This window comes from Amia ocellicauda, chromosome 17 (assembly GCF_036373705.1).
Source record: "Amia ocellicauda isolate fAmiCal2 chromosome 17, fAmiCal2.hap1, whole genome shotgun sequence".
Classification (NCBI taxonomy): Eukaryota; Metazoa; Chordata; class Actinopteri; order Amiiformes; family Amiidae; genus Amia; species Amia ocellicauda.
This window is the reverse complement of record NC_089866.1, coordinates 2,684,274-2,702,579: the sequence shown is the minus strand read 5'-3', so window position 1 is coordinate 2,702,579 and position 18,306 is coordinate 2,684,274. Positions and strand designations below refer to the sequence as shown.

At 42.5% G+C, this 18,306-nt stretch overlaps 1 protein-coding gene across 1 annotated transcript in view; it reads right to left on the bottom strand.

The window, feature by feature from the left end:
• The window catches only part of pkd1a (polycystic kidney disease 1a), a 69,148-nt gene that overhangs the window by 48,094 nt on the left and 2,748 nt on the right, over positions 1–18,306 (bottom strand). Inside the window, exons 2-4 of the mRNA XM_066690241.1 lie at positions 2,351–2,422; positions 1,843–1,911; positions 1,141–1,212 (exon numbers count right to left, since the gene is read on the bottom strand). Of these exons, the coding sequence (XP_066546338.1) occupies positions 1,141–1,212; positions 1,843–1,911; positions 2,351–2,422 (213 nt within the window). The remainder of the gene's footprint in view (positions 1–1,140; positions 1,213–1,842; positions 1,912–2,350; positions 2,423–18,306) is intronic.

Here is an 18,306-nt window from a genome sequence, read left to right as displayed (position 1 = left end):
ACCGACTGTAATTAGACTCGCTAATGAGGAGGAAACAGAGATAACAGGAAGCACAGAAGGTGCTCCTATGACAGTGTGTGTGTTTTCGCTGATGGTGAAGGGTGTCTCTGTGCGTGCAATGGACCCAGTCCTCCTGGCTGATGACATAATGCAATCTGCTAAGGAAATGCCTCATTCATAAAAGCCCAGAGACGAAGCGGCTGTGGAGATGTATGATCTCGGAGTGGGAAGAAGGTTATGCAATGGGCTTTGGGTACATTTCCCAGTGAAACGGGCTGCAGTCCGCCCAGCCAAGCACTGATGATCTCATCCGTACAACGGAGAGATGGGAAGGGCCGATCCCCTCCACGCTTCACAGGGCCATGGCCTCCCTGGGCCAAGCACACTTACACAACGAGCAGCGGCTTAGCCAGAAGTGCGGTGTGTGAAGGACTTATCGGAAAAGGAGTGGGATCCTTAAGCTGCACACAGGAATGAGGACCTGGCCTCGATCAGAAACCCAGGATTGTGCAGTGAAACCTTTTTCTAATGTGTTACGCAGTCATTTGGGTCCATGTTTGTTGATTTGAACAGTGCGTGGTGTGCAGGCCAGGGGTATTTAGACATAGTGCTCAAGGTCCACAGGGATCCTGCTTTATGCTCTAACTCAGTTATGCTCAGTCACAGCCACATTGAAATTCAAAGCAACAAACTGTGAAGTCCTTCCGTATCCTTATCCTCAGCCGCCTTCATATCCCATGTCACTTTGTCAAGGTTTTGTGTTGTGAAGCACAATTTCCAATAGACTGATGCACTCGCAGAAGGCTGTTTATCATGAGAGACACCCAGGATTTGTTTAACGCATTACTTGCTCTCTGGAGTGCAGCGCTACAGGCAGACACATTTACACAATCATCAATCATCCAAAACTGTGCTGCAGAGCAAAACCACCGCAGAATATGAAAGACAAACTGACACTAAGATCATATTAAATGTTTTTAGGAGGTCACGAGACCTTAATCTGAGCTAATTAGTTTCTTAATCCACAGAACGACCTGCATCAGTCGAGGCTTTCAAAGAACCTGTATAATCCCACGGCAATGCAATTCGCTAGGACTATATTTAGATGCCCCTGCTGCCAGGAGTGGAAGTTATACTTACATTTCACTTAAATTAAATAAATTATCACATATTCTGTCTTCTAACGTAGAAATCTGGTTGTTGCTTAAATCTCTGTAAACAGAAACAAAACACAGAGGTTACTGACAATAGAAAACAACAGTACAAAGTGAAGATCTGAGACTCGAGAGGCCCAGTTTGTGCCCCTCTCCAGTCCGATCAGCGAGGTCTCGTTCTACGGGCTGCAGCATTAATACGCCATTGTTTAAGTGGGCTGGAAAGTCAGATGGAAACCTCTGAATGCCAGATTTTGGCAAAGGGGGCGGGGGTGTGGGGGAACTGGATGTGGAACATTTAACATTGAGCAATACCCAGTTTAATTAGACTTAATAGCTTTGCAATTGAGCTTTCTTTCCCTTAAAAGGTTCCTTACTTGGTGCATTTTCCAGGGGTTTCTACATCTTCACTCGAAACCAAATGAATCAAGTCGCTCACAGACTAATTCCAGTGGAGCGCAGACGTTGGGCCATTACTCTCATTAGGCACACACAGACTTTGGCACAGACCGGAGCTAAACTGACCCCTGATTTCATTGTAAGTCTCTGTGATCGCAATGCAATTAAATATGAAACAACTGCAATTTCTCGCCAGGTTCATATGTAATGCACAGGGAGGGAGAACGTTTTCGGGACTTCGTGGCCCACTGTCCTTAAAAGTCAAAATCAGAATTTAATTCAAACTTACAATATGGATAAAGTTCCACATCTGAAGATCCCACGGGGGAGAATACTTAAACGGTTACCTTGAAGATATCTGTGGAAGAGGGAGAAGAATTGTAATTGAGATATTATACATTTCTCCAGACAAACGTTTTGACTTTCACTGCTAGACTTGGTCGACACCAGATAACTTTTTTTTTTAAACATATAAAAGCACTCCTTTGTGATGTAAACTTATCAAGATCTGTGTTTTAGTGCATAAATGTACTGTAACAGAATCCAGACTTAGCGTTGACAAGTTAATGAAAAGTCATATGCAATGTTTTATTGTGTCTTTTGCTGATAATAAAATGACAAATGAGACAGAGAGTCTTCAGTTAATACATTATTTATCACACCATCGCATCCGTTGTTTTGTAACAAATGACACGTCTATCTCACAGCACCACTGAGGACCTTCTGTGAGTTTCTTGACAAAGGACCAGATTGCCTTGCCTTCTCCTCGAAAAGTTTTTGAAAGGACATATACTTACAATTCCTTCAAGGAAGTCAGACGATCAAAGACACTGTCATCTATAGAGGAAATTTGGTTTTTTGAAAGATCCCTAGAAGAAGGAAATGAGAGTCTGAGTTACATGTGTCGCCCAGATGGTTCAATGTCAATCCTAAACAACACTAAAGCTAAGTACACTCCGGGCCGGGATGTGGGATTGTGTCAAGACTCTCAGCATTGTTATGTCTGTAAACTGTATTTTCTGCAACAGTCATTCGTCATTTTGTTTTCTAATCCCTCAAAACATTCTCAATCCCCACGTTGTTTTTATGTTTCTAAACCCCCCCACACCCAGCGATCCCCGCTACCTCACCATCTGCCATAACATCCTCCGCCACCTACTAAAAATCATAACTGTTCGCCCCGTCACATCAGCCTGCGGCCAACGTGGAGGAGGGCAGTGCTGCCAGCGACCCTGGTTCTCAGCGTGATACTCTCCAGGACACAGCCAGCTCTCCTGCCAGCGATGATGTCATTTTCCCATTCCCTCAGAACCGTTGGTTTACCCGACTGAGATCTGAGCAAGCGACGCAGAGGCAAAAACATCTCTCGGGCGCTCTGTCATGGCGTGGCTATGCGCCAGAGCCTTGATGAGAAAAGCATCTGTGTACCCAGAGAGCGGCTGAAACACAGATCAGTGTTCGGATCTGTCAGCTATCGATAAGGTGGGTCGGCTTCAAAGAAAGACCTAGGTGGGCTGGGGTGGGGAAGTGTGTGGGGGGATTATGGCCTAACTCAGCGTTTCATTGCCTGACAAGCTCTCTGTTGGTGTCTCATTGCTGCCACTTCTTGCTGCTGGCTGCGTGGATCTTTCTGGTAACAAATCTGTTATACGGCATAACGGAAAAATTGATAACAAGGGGGCGTGGCTACATGGCGGTTTAAACTGCAGAGAATAGCACAGTCCTCAGAGCTACTCACTCTTTACACGCACCGCAACAGATTAGAAATGTGATCAATGTTCAAGAGTCAGCTCACTACGCTGCTTCTATACTGTCCACATGATATCCATGGTGCATTTCTTTCCCTCTGGAACTTTGAGATGGTGCTTACCCTAACCAACCCGTCTATAAAACAAAAATCTGTTGAATGATTCATGATGAAAGTGAAAAGACTCAGGGAAGGATAATAGCCAATTCAATTCAAGTGGTCTTCGATTACTACTTGTCGGCACATTTGTGTTTTCCCGATGTCAAGATGAACAAGCCCATAAGCACTTTCAGGTCTAAACTTTTTACTTCAGGCCCGAAACAACTATTTGTTATGTATTTCTTTCACAGAGCCTGGAGGTACTATTGCAAAATTGTCAATTTAGTGCAAACAAAACATCTTGGAACATCTTGTGAGTCAAAGCGGTTTAGACACTTTATAACAGAAGCTGAGCCAGTTGGGCTTGAATCACAGTTTTTCTTCCACAATGTTGTTGCCGAACAGACAAATCTAGTTTTCCCAGGTTCCCCTTCTATTAAAAAATAGCGGGACCTGTCTTCTGACTCAAAACGCATTGATTCAAACTTGTGAAAAATAACTGCTGAAATCCACTCATTGTTTAGGGAGTGTAATAACTCTCTAGAAAAGATTGACAACTAAACCCATCAGCTAATGTTTGGTTTGAGCTGTTGTCATAGAAATATGCCAGGCATTTAAACACCAGATAACTTCTCAACGGCAAGAATGTGTGCTGCTTTTTTCATGCAGATCTCTACATTCAAACTGGAGTCTAGCATTCCCATGAACAAAACGCCAGCAAAGCAAATTCATCCCTCCCGTGTAAAGACCATAGTTTAAGCTTCCTTGCATTCCAGTGTACGAATGAGATATCCCTAGTTAATTTTGTTTATCCCAAATAACTATTTTAATTTTCTTTTCCCACAAGAAGTAAACTGAATAAATGATTCCATGCCTGACAATGACCCAGCACGCTCTCATTATTCCTATTATTACATGATCGCTCTGTTACACTATGGTGACAGAGAAAGGGAAATTGAGAGCTACTATCAAATGAAAATGGTGACTTAGAGGAGTCAGCGCATTTTTCAATGATGCTTTTCGTTTATTGGTTTAGAATTCCCAAAATAATACACTTTAGTAGCTCTGATAAATCTGTAGGAACAACTGTGGGAACGGTGTGCTGTAACGGCGTGAAGAGCCTTGTTTTTCCCAGGCTGCCGTCGGGGGACGCTGGCAGACGGATCATAATAAGCTCTTCCAGAAGCAGGATTCATTGAGCTGGAATCAGCGAGGTGAGCCGGGCCCAGGACACAGCATGCTGCCTGCCGTTCCCCCGGCCCGGGAGTCTCAACAGCCGGCTTCTGATTGGTGGTCCTCGGTCACTCACACAAGCCACAGATATGAACAACAGTTGAACGGAGAAACACATGAATGGATGGAGCATTAACACATTAAAAGTCTTTCTGGGGAGAATGGTTTAGAAAGCCAGACTTCATTACAGCAGCGATGGACATGAAACCACAGACCATTTAAGTGCGGTCATTGTTTATTAAAGCTCAACCACGTACCAAAAGCCAGCTCTGAACAGGAAATAACTATCTTTGTTTTTAAATATATATGAGGGTTTTTATGTTGGTCCCTTAGACAGTAAATACCTGTATCCTTTTTAAAAGGCATAGGAGGAAAATGACGTTCATGGTACAGGCCACCAGGGGTGGTAAGAATTCCTTTCCCCAAAATGCCCCGGGGCAAATTCAGCTGGCCAACTGACAATTACTTAGAGTTAATGAGGCACACCTGTAGTTTATTTAGAGAGAGCCTCCAGGAATATAAAAGTGTGGCAAACAAACCGCAATATCTTTTTCTTTTGCAGTTGACGAGATAAACAGTACTTAAGGTAAAGCTGTACAATTTGGCATTTTGGAAAGTGCCAATTTGTCTTTTCCACCTGAGGACTACAATCCTATGAAACAGGGTCTCAACACCATCCCTATAGCACAATATATACACGAATACATCAAATGCGGAGATGAGCCAAATTAAAAGGTCAGATCATTCATCGGCCAGGTCATATAGGTTTTTTGGTTAATGAGTCAGGTGAGGATGGCACCGGCACGGGTGAGAAGTTAGCCAGGAGACGAGGCCTCTGTCAGACGGTGAAAAACTGTAAGGCTGGCAGGGAAGGTTTTATTAACATCTGTTTAATTTGGCTGATTTTGACCGCCTGCTTAACGCCCCACCCTGGAAGATTACAGCAGAACTCTGACAGCCTAAAAGGAGACCGAAGCTTTCTTGAAATCTTCTTACTTGAAATTGATTTTCTTGTCTACTCTGCACTTTCTTATTTTAAGGAACACATTCAGCCACAAGAGAAAACGGGACATTTACAACAAAAACAACAACAAAAAACAGCTGTGTGGGATCTATTCATACACAGATACAATACATGAATGTTTTAATGAACTGTTTGATCCACACTACTTGATCTGCAACAGATGATTCTGGATTAAATCATGATGACACTCTTTAAAGGTGAAAAATGGTGCTGAGAGACGTCCCGACGCTCGGCTGAAACAGGGAGAAGTTGTATTTGTACTCGATAAATGGTGGCCTGACCCTATAAGTTGGTTTCCCCTTTTCTTCTCGTTGCAGCGGGTGTGTTAAGAGCTGTGTGTGAATAGCTGGGCTGTAATTCCCAAAAGGAAACATCTGTACATTCCTGAGTCGTTCTGTAAGGGGAGTGAGGCTCATCTTAAAAGCCCGCCATCACAGCCTCCAACGCTGGGCTACAGCTTACTGGCAGGGCCCGGTGGAAAAGTCATGGTAAAGTCATTACGCTGGGATCTGGCCGCCCGTATCCCCAGATTAATCATTAAGAGCATCTTAACAACACATCATCGCCTTATGTCATGCTTTTCACTTTTTTAACCCATCTTTCATGTTACATAAATGTGGAAGCGGGTAATTATCCTAATTTGCTGGCCTCTTTGTTTTGCTTGACAGTCGGGCAGCTACAGGGCGGCCGTCTCTTCAGCAGCAGCTGGTTAATGCGTTTTCAGCCCCGTCTCTGGAAGGATTTTTCCCTGATCAGAGCGAATGTAAGGAGTGACAGCCTTTGATATCTGAAAGCAAAAGGTCTGCAGACTTTTTCTTAAAGATGCAGGCGATATGTTTGATTAAATGAGTAAATGTGTAAATAAATGTGTGTTTGATGTACAGGAGGCTTAAATCGTTTAAAAAAATCATGTTTCAGACAAAAGTCCCTCTTTTGAGAATGATGCAGCAAGCTTGAGTATATTAGATATTCGATGTATTCTTTCCCAGAGAGGACCTGGCCTCGGCTTGTAAGTTATGATGTCTTTAAATGACAAAAGCTTGATCAAAACTGAATGATATAGTCTGTTCAAAAATTAATAATAGATCTGGTTCAAAACTTAATGATAAAGCTGGTTCGAACCCAGATTCCAGTCTTTCTCCAGCTGTCTTGCACAGTCATGGCTGCTCCCATACAGACATAAGAACCTTATGGAGAGAGGTCAAGATTGGACTGACCTCGGCCAAACTTGGGACAATGGTGGACAACAGTGCGGACTCTGCCATAGCTGGTAGTAAGGGTGTACTGCGTCATTATGGCCTGTACTGCCAATTGTACACAAATAAGTTGTATAAAGGTCTGCTGTTGTTGAAATCCTTTAACAAACACAATATAAGCGCTATATAGGATAATACGTTGGAGTCGTATAGATGATGTTGGATTGTATTTGCAATGCTCTTACTCAATAGAAAACATATGCTATCGTCTGTGTATGTTGTCGAAATGTGCAACTAACAAAAAAAGGTTTTTAAAACGAAAGCTTTTTTTGGTTTCCCGTGAAATTAGCTGTCAGTCCTTGTTTTCGCCAACGCTTTCTCGCCCTGGAAAGGAAACGGTACAGCTAACCATGCCAGTTGGAGGACACACACCTCATAAATCAGCTACAGATGTATATCTGCTTGGAAGTCTATAGGGAGACACTGTTACATAGCGAGAAAGGAAACCATATCGAATTTTACCCAACCCGAAAACTCGGCACCACTCGGATTCATTGGGCATCGCAGGGCTTTCCAGAACAATTTAAACAAACTTGATTTGTGACTTTATAATTATAACATCCTTTTAAAATAAATCCATAATGAAGTAAACCATGCTTTGACAATACGGCAAGAAGGAAAATACTTGGATGCATGTTTATAGGGACAACTGCTGCAACTGACTGGATTGACTGGATCTCACATGTGAAACTGTTTCACAGCAGCCGCGGCCGACGTTCAGCTCTGACTTAATCAATCACACTAACGAGGGGTGAGCTCACCCAACAGAAAAAAACAAAACAAAAAGTTCCTGCAAAAAGTTCACAGCTCCTGTGAATCATGTGAAATGGCTGTGATGTCAGTGATACAGGCTTATGTTGTCCCACGGGAGAACGTGTCAACAGCAATAGCAATTTAGCATTGTATTAAGAGTCCAGCACCTGCTTTCCAAAAAGGACATTCTAACAAAATTCCCCTCGGGGAGATCAGCTGAAAGTGCAAACTGTTTTCACTCTGAGACTCTTACCAATCAGGATTTCAGTCCACATGCAGACACTTTCCTTAAGTTTATCGATTACTGGCTGACTATCCAGCTGGCCCTCACAGAATAGCTTAATTTGGGGATTTTTATCCTGTTCTGCATGGGGTGGGAGGGGGCCACTCTTACCTGCAGAAACTTAAAATGAAATCTAACGCATATTGCACCAAGAGATCAATATCCCGGCAATTTGTCTCCAGTCATCCGGCATACCATCAGATTGAGTGCTAGATGGTCTGAATTGCAGATCAGCTGTCATTAGAAATGGCATCTGGAAAATACTGTGGACGAGCCGGGTCCTCCATGGCTCAATACCTCTGTGACATTCACTGCATAGATCTGTGCAACAACCAGCCGATCTGTCCGGGAAGGCGGGGGGGGGCAGCCAGAAACACACCTGTCCGTGTTGTCAAAACACTGCTGCTGGGTGGCACAATTGCGTGGGCACAATGAAAAAGGTGGGGCCACTACCATAATTTGAATGCCAGGACCACTTTAACACAAACTGCCATCTTAACCCCACCCCCAAAACAAAATAAAAATTAATCGTTCAGCTCTGAAACAACTAAACAGAAATGGCAGTCTCCCTTTCTTTCTGCAGGTGCCAAAAAGGGCCCCAACAAAGCTCCAGAAGTTTTAAATCAATTCTGGAGATCAGGGTGGGATCAGTCAGGATGTTTTCACAATAACTTATAGTAGAAGCTGGGCCAATCATAACAATCCCCAAACTGCTGCAGAGACCTCTAAAGATAGTGAAGTTACCTTTGGTGTAATTTCAGGCACTAGTCACAATGTAAGGTGACCGATAGGAACAGCAGTACGCCTGTGAAACAAATTCTGGGACCTAACCTTTCCTCTGGTTTAGAGAGTTGCTTACCAGACATGTAGTAACCTCAAAAAGTATGTGTTTGTCCAGGTAGTACAAAGACTTAAAACAGGGAACACACGAGATGAAAACCATGAGATGAAAACCAGTGTAATAAACTATGCTGTAAACAAACTAATCTTATAATCTAAACCAGCATTTACACTAGACTTAAAATTGCACCGTGTCACCAATTGGAGAAGTTACAAACATGACCTAAGCATTCGTATGCAAATAATGTGCATAAAAACAAAGTGGAATTGATTGTGTGCTACTACAGTAGAGTACATATAAAGCAGGGCAAACTGATCTGGGGAATCTTACTCTGGTCTTGACTGATGTGTGAATTGTGTTTCTATAATAGAAAACCAAAAAAAGGCAGAGTTTCAACTTCTACAACCATTGAATGGTGGATTCACTCTTTCACAAGAAAACCCTTCTTTCATAGTACAATCCACCAAGCATCTTCTAGGGCCTTTTTTATTTTTAAAGCCAGGCGTTTTGTTCAAACAGAAGGTTGTGTGGTATGCTTAAACATGACCATACAGTATGACCTCTTCAATTTATATTAGCAAGAGACTGCTCCCGTTTGAGAGGCTACATCAGAAATCTCCAGAAACATATGGTTCTGTTTTAAGAACACGAAGCGTATGATTTGTGATCTCCATATATGGTGCGTCTGGTGCCACTTAGCATGCGCTCAGAACCGACTCCTACACAACTGCACGTATGTTGCTGGACATTACATAAACCCTTTTTCTGAATTTGGTGACGACTGGCCTGCCACAGAGAGACCTACTCTCCCCAGCAGTGACACGTGGAGGACAACGATTCACTGAAGAGGACAGAAAATGATACTGACTGGTGTACTTTCTCTCTCCCAGAAAAGTATGCAAGATCCCCCAACACTAATCGGATAAAACTTGTAAAAGTTGTTACATAAGATTAATTTGCATTTATTTATTTACATATAGAGAGGCTATGTATTTTTCTTGGTGATGGTGATCTTTCCTGCCGTCATTTCTTAATTCCAGCAATTTCCTTCCCTCTGTTTGGATGGTGTGATCTTCTCTCTGCTTGACCGATGTGTAGGCGCACAACAATACTGTGTTGCTGGATGTGTCAGTCTCCAGTGTTTTCCTTTTTTGTGCTGCGGTTCAGAACAAAAATCGAAACAAAACAAAAAGTGCACCGCCAAGAATAAATGGTTTCATGAAGCCAATGAAATCTGCATGAAGGAAACGAGATCTAATCAGGTAGCATACTTTCAGCTTTTACAAATTCCTGCATAATCTGGCGTATGTGTGCACGTCTATTGAAGCCATGCTTCACATGGGGGATCCTTCTTTTAGAGGTTGCTTTCAGTTGTTGCTCAGTGTGTGTCATATTTCTAAACGTCTCTATATCATCAGGACGAAACATGGCATCCGCAACCTGATGTCTCCTCCTGCTGGAGTTGAACTGAGCCACCGGATCAACACACACACAGAAAAACAAGGACCCCTTTATTGGTGTTCGGTGCAGCGCTGAAGATGTCCTATCTGTTGTATACTGGTCATTATTTTATTTTATGTATATATATATATATTTCTATTTTTTTTAATCAAAGTGATATCAAACTACTGCATCTTGTTTAACCATTTCAGGGTCTTTATTTTTCGCGGGAAAGAATGAGGCACGAACAACACATAGGAACCAGTGGATAAAAACCTTCTTCCCAGAGTGACATTTGCGGGGTACGGCTCTGGCTGCTAGGAGTCGTATTCATCCATCTAATGACATCATGAACAGGAGCCACGCCCCTCCAGACAGAGCTGGGGGGGGAGGTGGTCTTGCTCATTTCTCATTAGGACAGTCTGTCCGTTAGTTATTAAAATAGTCTGGAATCCAGCTGACAAGAGGAGAGATCAACTCTAGGCTTGGATTTGGCACCAAGCACCAACCTACAGTCATTAACGCATACCTTAAGTATTTAAAAAACACACAGCCAAGTTGGTGTTAAAGTCGCCTTGGGTCCAGCAGCAACTCCTGCAGTCCCAGGTTGTCCCATGGCCACCACCATGAGCTTTCCTCTAGTATCTGTTTCTAGCCTCAAGAACACTGCTCTTTTACAGAAGCAAGTACGGCACATTGGGTTTCAATGGACCCTGAGTGACTGGCAAAGTAGAATAAAAAATAATTATGCCTAGAGAACAAGGACACCACACATCTGGCGCAGTGAAATGAGTCGCTTGCTAGATGTGGCTGCAGTCCGGGGAAGTCTGAGGCCAGTGCCTGGGCTCGTTCACCAGGAAACACAGTGTTTACATTAGTCCCGTCTTCAGCACGGCTCCCCCGGTGCTACCCTCACTCATGCTCACCGACGAGAGCAGGTGACTCCAGAGAAGAACAGCCAGCACAGCCGCGAGGCCCGTCTCTTTCTCTGCTTTCCTGCCACTTCTTGTGTTTCCACCCTTTCTTCTTCTCTCTGCATTGAAACCCACATGACACCGTGGATGGAGGAGTGGATAAGTGACCTACAGCCGCCACAGATTCTCCAGAAACTTGACCATAGTCAACAGTTTAAATTGAATTTTGTTTTCTCACTAATTAAAGGAGGAAAATCAAAGCTAGACAAACATGTGTCTTGACTGCTCCACACTCCAGCAGGCAGGCAGACGGGTGATATTTGGGTATATTTAGAGGTTGAAGCTAAGGGCTTTTGTTTGTATGTATCTGATCTTCTGTTGTTATCAGACAATGGTAGCATTGCCTGACACCAAGCTAAAGCCCTTGTTGGCAGCCTACAACAGCTAAAATAAGCTTTTTTGCAACTGTCAAACAACAAGCAATGTTTATGTAGGATCTAAAAATTAAAGATTAAACAGAGTGCTGAGTTAATAAGTCTAACCAAAAATCTGCAAAAAAAAAAGACACAAATACAGTAGGGTGCGCAGGTGACACACAAACCCCTTTAAAGCTGGCCAATTTGTATACGACATGATGATGGGCCACCGACTTCTACAACCTGTAACATTTGCTGCTGTTGTGTCCAATTAAGTCCAACAAAATGCAGTTCAGTGATTACTGAGAAACACCCTCCCTCTCAGAGACGGCAAACTCAGTGTCTTGTTAACACACTAATCATCTACAAAAGATAAAACAGAAGGAAAATGGCCTGTGCGTTTGAGTCCGTTTGTGACGGCACTCGGCAGCTCTCGCACATTGCCTAGCAACACTGTTGTGAAGACACAGGTTGAACCAAGGTTTCGGATTTACATAAGGGCTTTGGATGCGGCTTTTAAAAGGAGAACGCGTCCAATAAACAGGGACTTGTAAGAATTGCTATATAACACATCTTAATGTATTAATGTAATGACTGTTATATAATCCATAATCTATACAATATTTATGATTGTTTTAAATACTTAAATATTGGATTTAACACATAACTCAACTTTTAGTTCAATGTTTTAAGAATATTTTTGGGAGTCCACAAATTTGAGTTTTCCAAACTGAATTTCCCTGCAGCAGAATGTTGTGATCATGTCAAATCGTTAGCCGGGACACCACTCACGTGTTTTTTTCTGTTAATTGATTTGGATTTAAGAAACATCAAAGACCGCAAAGCATCTGACATTAGAACAAATTCCTAGCATGCAAAGATGTCACGGATTCTTTGAGTCTGACATTTCGATCAGCTGAAAGGGATTTTGAGATTTGCATAATCATAAAAGTGAAATCTACATCTTTGTACTTTTTGATGCAAAGCAGCGGGGAAACAATGTCAAACTGGAGAGGCGCTCGCCTCGTACCTTAATCCAAATTAGAACAGGCTGGAGGTGAGCAGGCCAGAGCGATCGGCGTGTTTGAACCGTAATCAGTGTACTACAAAAGTTTCACCTCCAGAAATGTGTCAAGCAACACCGTCTCCAACAAGCCGTGATTGACTGATTCTATTCAAATGCAAATAAGTCCACCAGAGAGAAAGGCAAGTCTGAGCATTGAAAAGGAGTCTATACAAGAGATATAGTATTAAAAGAAATACATTTTCACATTACCAACGGAGCCGAGTGCCAGTTTATAAAACATTACAGTGAAAATATAAACCATGCTAACAGGAAACCGTCCTCTTCCTTTGTTGGAGAATGTTTTCCATCACTAAGTGCTAAGTGTGTCTTAATGAAATGGTGCTTAGTGCTGTAAGGCGTGCGGCTCGTCTTTCCATAAATGTGTTTTACGGGACATAGGCCTGTACAGAGTCGCCATTGCAGGGAACATAACAGGACCTCAATTACCCTGGTATCCCTCGCTTTATATCTTCTGTTTTTATATTACATTCAAAGTGCATCAATGTGTTGCTCAAGGATGTAGGGAGATTTCAAATCCTCCGCAAAAATTATCTCCAAATTCGCAGGCCCATCGATCGCTTGTGTGCATAATAACAAACGCAGGGAATTCAAATTCACAGCAGAGTCAAATTAATTTCTCTTTCAAATCCAGAAACAAGTAAAAAGAAATATCAAATTAAGACAAAGTGGGAAACCGAAATACATTTGTTTTTAAATTCCTGCAGCCTCTCGCAGCTCGCCACTATCGAGGTAATCTGTTAAGCAGATTAGTTTCCGTGTTGCCCTTGGCCTCGGCTATGTGTTTTCATCAAATTACCAATAAAAGAATTTAATTATCACTTTTGTTACCATGTTTCAGTCTCTTCATGTCTCCAACAGGAAAGAAAATAGTCTTTGTTTTTAAATGCAATTTGATTTAAAGCCTGGCTGGGAATCTGAAGCCCGGCTGCGCAGGTCGGCATAGTGATCCTTTAGAGGAAATGGTCGTGGTATTTCTTGGGTGGTTCTACTTCTGGTCTGATGGATAAAATTGCATGTCAATCAAACTTGACGGTAACTGCAAAATGTACTCATGCGATAAAAAACCGCAATAAAGTAACAATTCAATGTTTGTATCCAAAACGCTGCCCCTTTTAACAATTGTTTAGTTACATTGCCACCTCTAACCGATACCGAAACCTTCTCAAAACACTTTAAATGTCAGATTTGCCCGAGAGCCAAGATGTAGCCTATAATGTGTGGCTGTGGCAGAGTCCGGATTGTTCCTCCTCAACGCCACTTAACGTTCAGCCATTCTGATCGTGAGATTCCTTGTAGTTTGTCCAAAATAAATAAGACCACTAGCCTCTTAACACAGAAACAATGTGTGTAGAATTGCAATGAATACAACTTATTGGAAAAGTACGTCCCGATTGCGGGGGCGAGGTGTTTATATATAAAACAAGTGGAAACATCTTGGGGAGGAATCATCCAGCAGGGGGTCAATTGAGGCTGATGGTGATAGCACACAATGCAATTTCATTTTTAAACAACCCTCACCCCATTCCCCTTACTGGCTCAGGATGATTGGAGATACAGAGATACCTCATCATAGTAAATAAAATGTAAATCATGATGCAGGTTTGGCTTTGTGTGTTCTCATTCTCAAACACCACAGCAAGTTTAAAACAGGAGGAGATCCTGTGATATTGTCACAAATTGAAATAAATCCAATTTGCTCATTTGCTTTCATAAAACCTTAGCTGAGAGGGAGCCATCCAACCAGTAAAGTGTGCAATGTCTACTGCAGCCTCACACCCACAAACCCAGAACACACCTCTCTCGTGTGCAGACTCGGCTACACAACCAGTGTCAAACCTTGTCAACTACACAACCAGTGTCAGCTTTCCTGCTTTCTCTCTGTCCTGCTTTCCTAATCCCAGGCTGGCTCTTTCCCTTTAAAAAACCCAACCACAGATTGTGATCACATGTACCAGCGATCAGATTGTGTGCGCTGACGGAGGCCAAATATCGCGAGTCTGGGCCAACTTGGAGCGGTTAGGACAAATTAATGACTACCAGTGCACAGGCCTGACAAAACAAAAAGGGCCCCACATCACAGAAGAAGAAATTACGAGTCTCAGAGTGAAAGAAGGAAAAAAAAAAAAAGTGAAATCTCCTGTAAAATCCCCAAATGTCAGTATACAATCCCAGGCAACTTTGCAAGGCACATAATTACACAAAGGTTCTTTTGTATTTTATATAAAAAAACACATGTATCCTAATGAAGACTCTTTAATTGTGTTTTAATAGCTTTTATTGGGTGTGTACTTTGTAATTGGCGGTTGAGTTGCAGGCTCAATTCAATCAGGGACTCTCACTAGAAAGATATATAAACATTACTTATCTACAATGAGGTTATCATCATTTGAAACCTTTGTTATTTCCAGGTTGTCTCAAATATATAAATCCATGTTACGGCTTGCCTCCTGTCCATGAAAAAGCACGGCAGCGATCCACACTAACTTAATGAGCAATATCTTACTGAGACCAACTGGAAACACTACTGCAAGATGTGAATCATTTCCTAGATGTGCCACATTATTTCCCCCTCAGCTGCAGACGTTATAGAGGCTCTGGGTGAAATGAAAATGCATTGAACGGAGAAAAAGGTCTCCCAGCTCAGCGTTCATACATATTCCACACCAGGGACATCGACAAACGAGACGTAAGGCGTAAGCACAGCCGCAGGACGGGGTTTTCATATCGTCTCTGCATTTAGTCCACGTGTCTCTGGCAGACAAAGCAGGCAGGTGATGTTTTTACAGAAAAGATCGGGAGTTAAATATGATTGATACTTCTTGTCCTGATCTCACATTTCAATTAAACAAACAGGACCGGGACAGGAAGCTCAGTTGACAGACTTTCAGAGCATAGCTTCGCATTTGGCACAGCTCAGAGCTCGGGCCGCGCCAGGGAAACCTGCTAACGCATTGTAATGGATTTCGGGAGGAATGTGTCGCCGTTCCCTCGTCAGCACGCATCCGTGGTTGTTTTTTTGATCTAGTGCATTCCAAAGGGCCTGGTTGAATTTAAATGAGGACTGGTCTGCCAATTTATATATATATATATATATATTATATATATATACACACACACATGCTTTTTTAAATCATTTTTTTCCATGACCCACAACCTTGCACACAGCAGGGATCTGGACCTGTCTTCGAAGAGGAAGAGAGGTGTTCGGTCAGAGACTAAAGTATTTTTTACATAATGAGCAAAAGAATAGAGGTGGTGGAGTGTCACACAAAACCTTTCTATGCTTTGTTGATGTTGATTTGTTTTAAATTCTGTCCCACTGGCTGTTTGTTTTCCATCTTTTATAAAAGGAGCTGATACATTTGACAGGACGTATAAGTTTTACGAAGCTGGGTCTATTCATGCAGGGATCTGTACCGAGATCATAAAATGCTCCATAACGAGTCGGTCTGTGGTAAATAATCAAACGTTAGAAGAAGGAAATAATACCACTTCCTACGTCAGTCTCATATATATCCTAGACTTTATTATCCAGGCTTCATTCTCCAGTGGGGAAATCCCAAAGGAAAGGAGGATAGTAATCTCAAAGGGAAGAGACTGGAGAGGAGAGACTCACAATGTGGTCAAATGTCTCTCCTGGAGGGCTGTAATCTCTTAGGCACCTCTAATGTGGAATTTCTCCAGATTCAGGCGGCCTCGGGTCCCGTCTCAGCTATTCGCTCTCTAGCCGTTTTCAGGGGAATAACAGACGATCTGAAAAAACATCTTGGGCTAAAAAGTTTTAAACTCCTCAATGTGACAGCTGTCGGCTTTCAAAAGACAGAATGTACTGCCAAAAGCGTTCTCTATAAATACTCTATTTTTAAAAACAGATCTCCAGGCCGAAGTTACACTGGGGTGATTGTTGCAAAAATGTTACCGTGACAACCGTATAAAGCAGACCTTATTAATAAGACGGTGGCCTTGGCGATCGCACTACTTGTGCTCAGCTGATCACCGTCCGTCTCTTTCTCGTGGCCAAACAAATGCGGATTAGCGCCGTTCTGAGCTGTCGATGTCCACACCATGAAAATGCATTTCCAGAATTTCAATCAGGACCGTTCTCATAGGACGTGGCAGAGACTCGAGGAAGCGCAGATCTTCAAAACTGTTCACAATCGTTTTAATGTCTTACGTCCTCAGCCTGTCATTTAAGCCCCGTGGTGAACCGGAGATAAAAATCAGAATGCTCTCAGGAATTAAATAGCTTGTGGTTGTGGTATTAAAACGAAGATTGTGCAAGTTTGATTTACTCACTAGGGGAAACACTTAGCTTTTCAACTCAAACATGGGGAAAACAAGGAAAGCACTTTCCTGTGATTACAGAAAGAGAGAGATATGGGAAAGGAAATGATTCTCTTCACATGGCCAGGACACAGAGGTACACAGGGCACCTATCTGGCTAATTTATCCCATTCACCACTTATGGTCCAAACAAACACCTCTTTTGGCAGTGGGTCTTGATTGCTTCACGCAATGACTTCGAAGCCGAAAGCAAGTGCTCTGATCGAGCCACAGTGTCATCACAAATGCCTTTTCTTTTCTCATTCAAGACACACAACAGAATCAGGGATCCTTTGCGTTTGGTCAAAGCAGCTTTGATCAACACAGGTGAAATATTAAAAGGACGCTGGCATGCCCAGCTTTTACAGTACAGGTCTCGGTACAGAAAGAAAATATTAACCTAGAGCTCGGTCAGTTTTCCAAGGTGTTTAAAATCACATGATATCATTCCTGCCTGGAGGGGAAGCAGCCATCGCGCCTGGGCCGTAAGCAGCGGTCCCCGGAGCTTGTCGTCCGAGAGGATTGTTTGTTTTTCTCTCTTCTGTGCCTAATGGTTTATTTTTTTATTTCCACACCTTGTATTTATCGTTTAAATCTGTAAAGCGCTCTGGGGCCACCTTGCAAAGGCTGCTGCACCAAATAAACATGGATTGATTGACTGATCTGCTCCTTTACTATAGATATCTACAGTTGCAATCTGGAGAATCAAACAAAAAGGTAATTTGGGGAAATTGTGTACTCCACAGGTTAGAAATCAGTTCCTCATTTCGAAGCGACTCCTTTACTCCTGGCTCTCTGACTCGCAGGGGTACATATGTAAATAAATCACTTATCAGTCTAAGCTGCCCGGGGGTTACATATTAATAACCTTTAAACCCCAGAAACACTCACTGCACTAATTCTCTGCATAATGCAATTATCTGCACATTAACATTTCATTAAATCCTCAACATAGCCAGTTTTTCAATGCAGGACTGGGAGTATTACTTTTTTAAGTTCGTGTTTTTGCGCTGTGAGTAAAGTAACTTTAACGTATGTTATGTCGTTATCTATAACATGTCTGACAGGTTCAGTTTTCTGCCAGGGTTCCAAACTTTATAAAAGTATAGCTTCAGTCACAATTCCTTCATTCCCAGAATCCCTTGTGCACTTATTTTCTGACACTGGCACCACAACCCAGAAGAAAGAAAGAAAGAAATCTCAAGAACGAGGTCCTGCACAACTGTATCAACAGAAAAACTACATGTTTCCAAAGAGACACCTGCAGAACATGCGTGTGGCCAGTCCAAAAAGCGGTCTGGATTTGGTTTGTGATGGATTGACTGGGTCTTCAATAC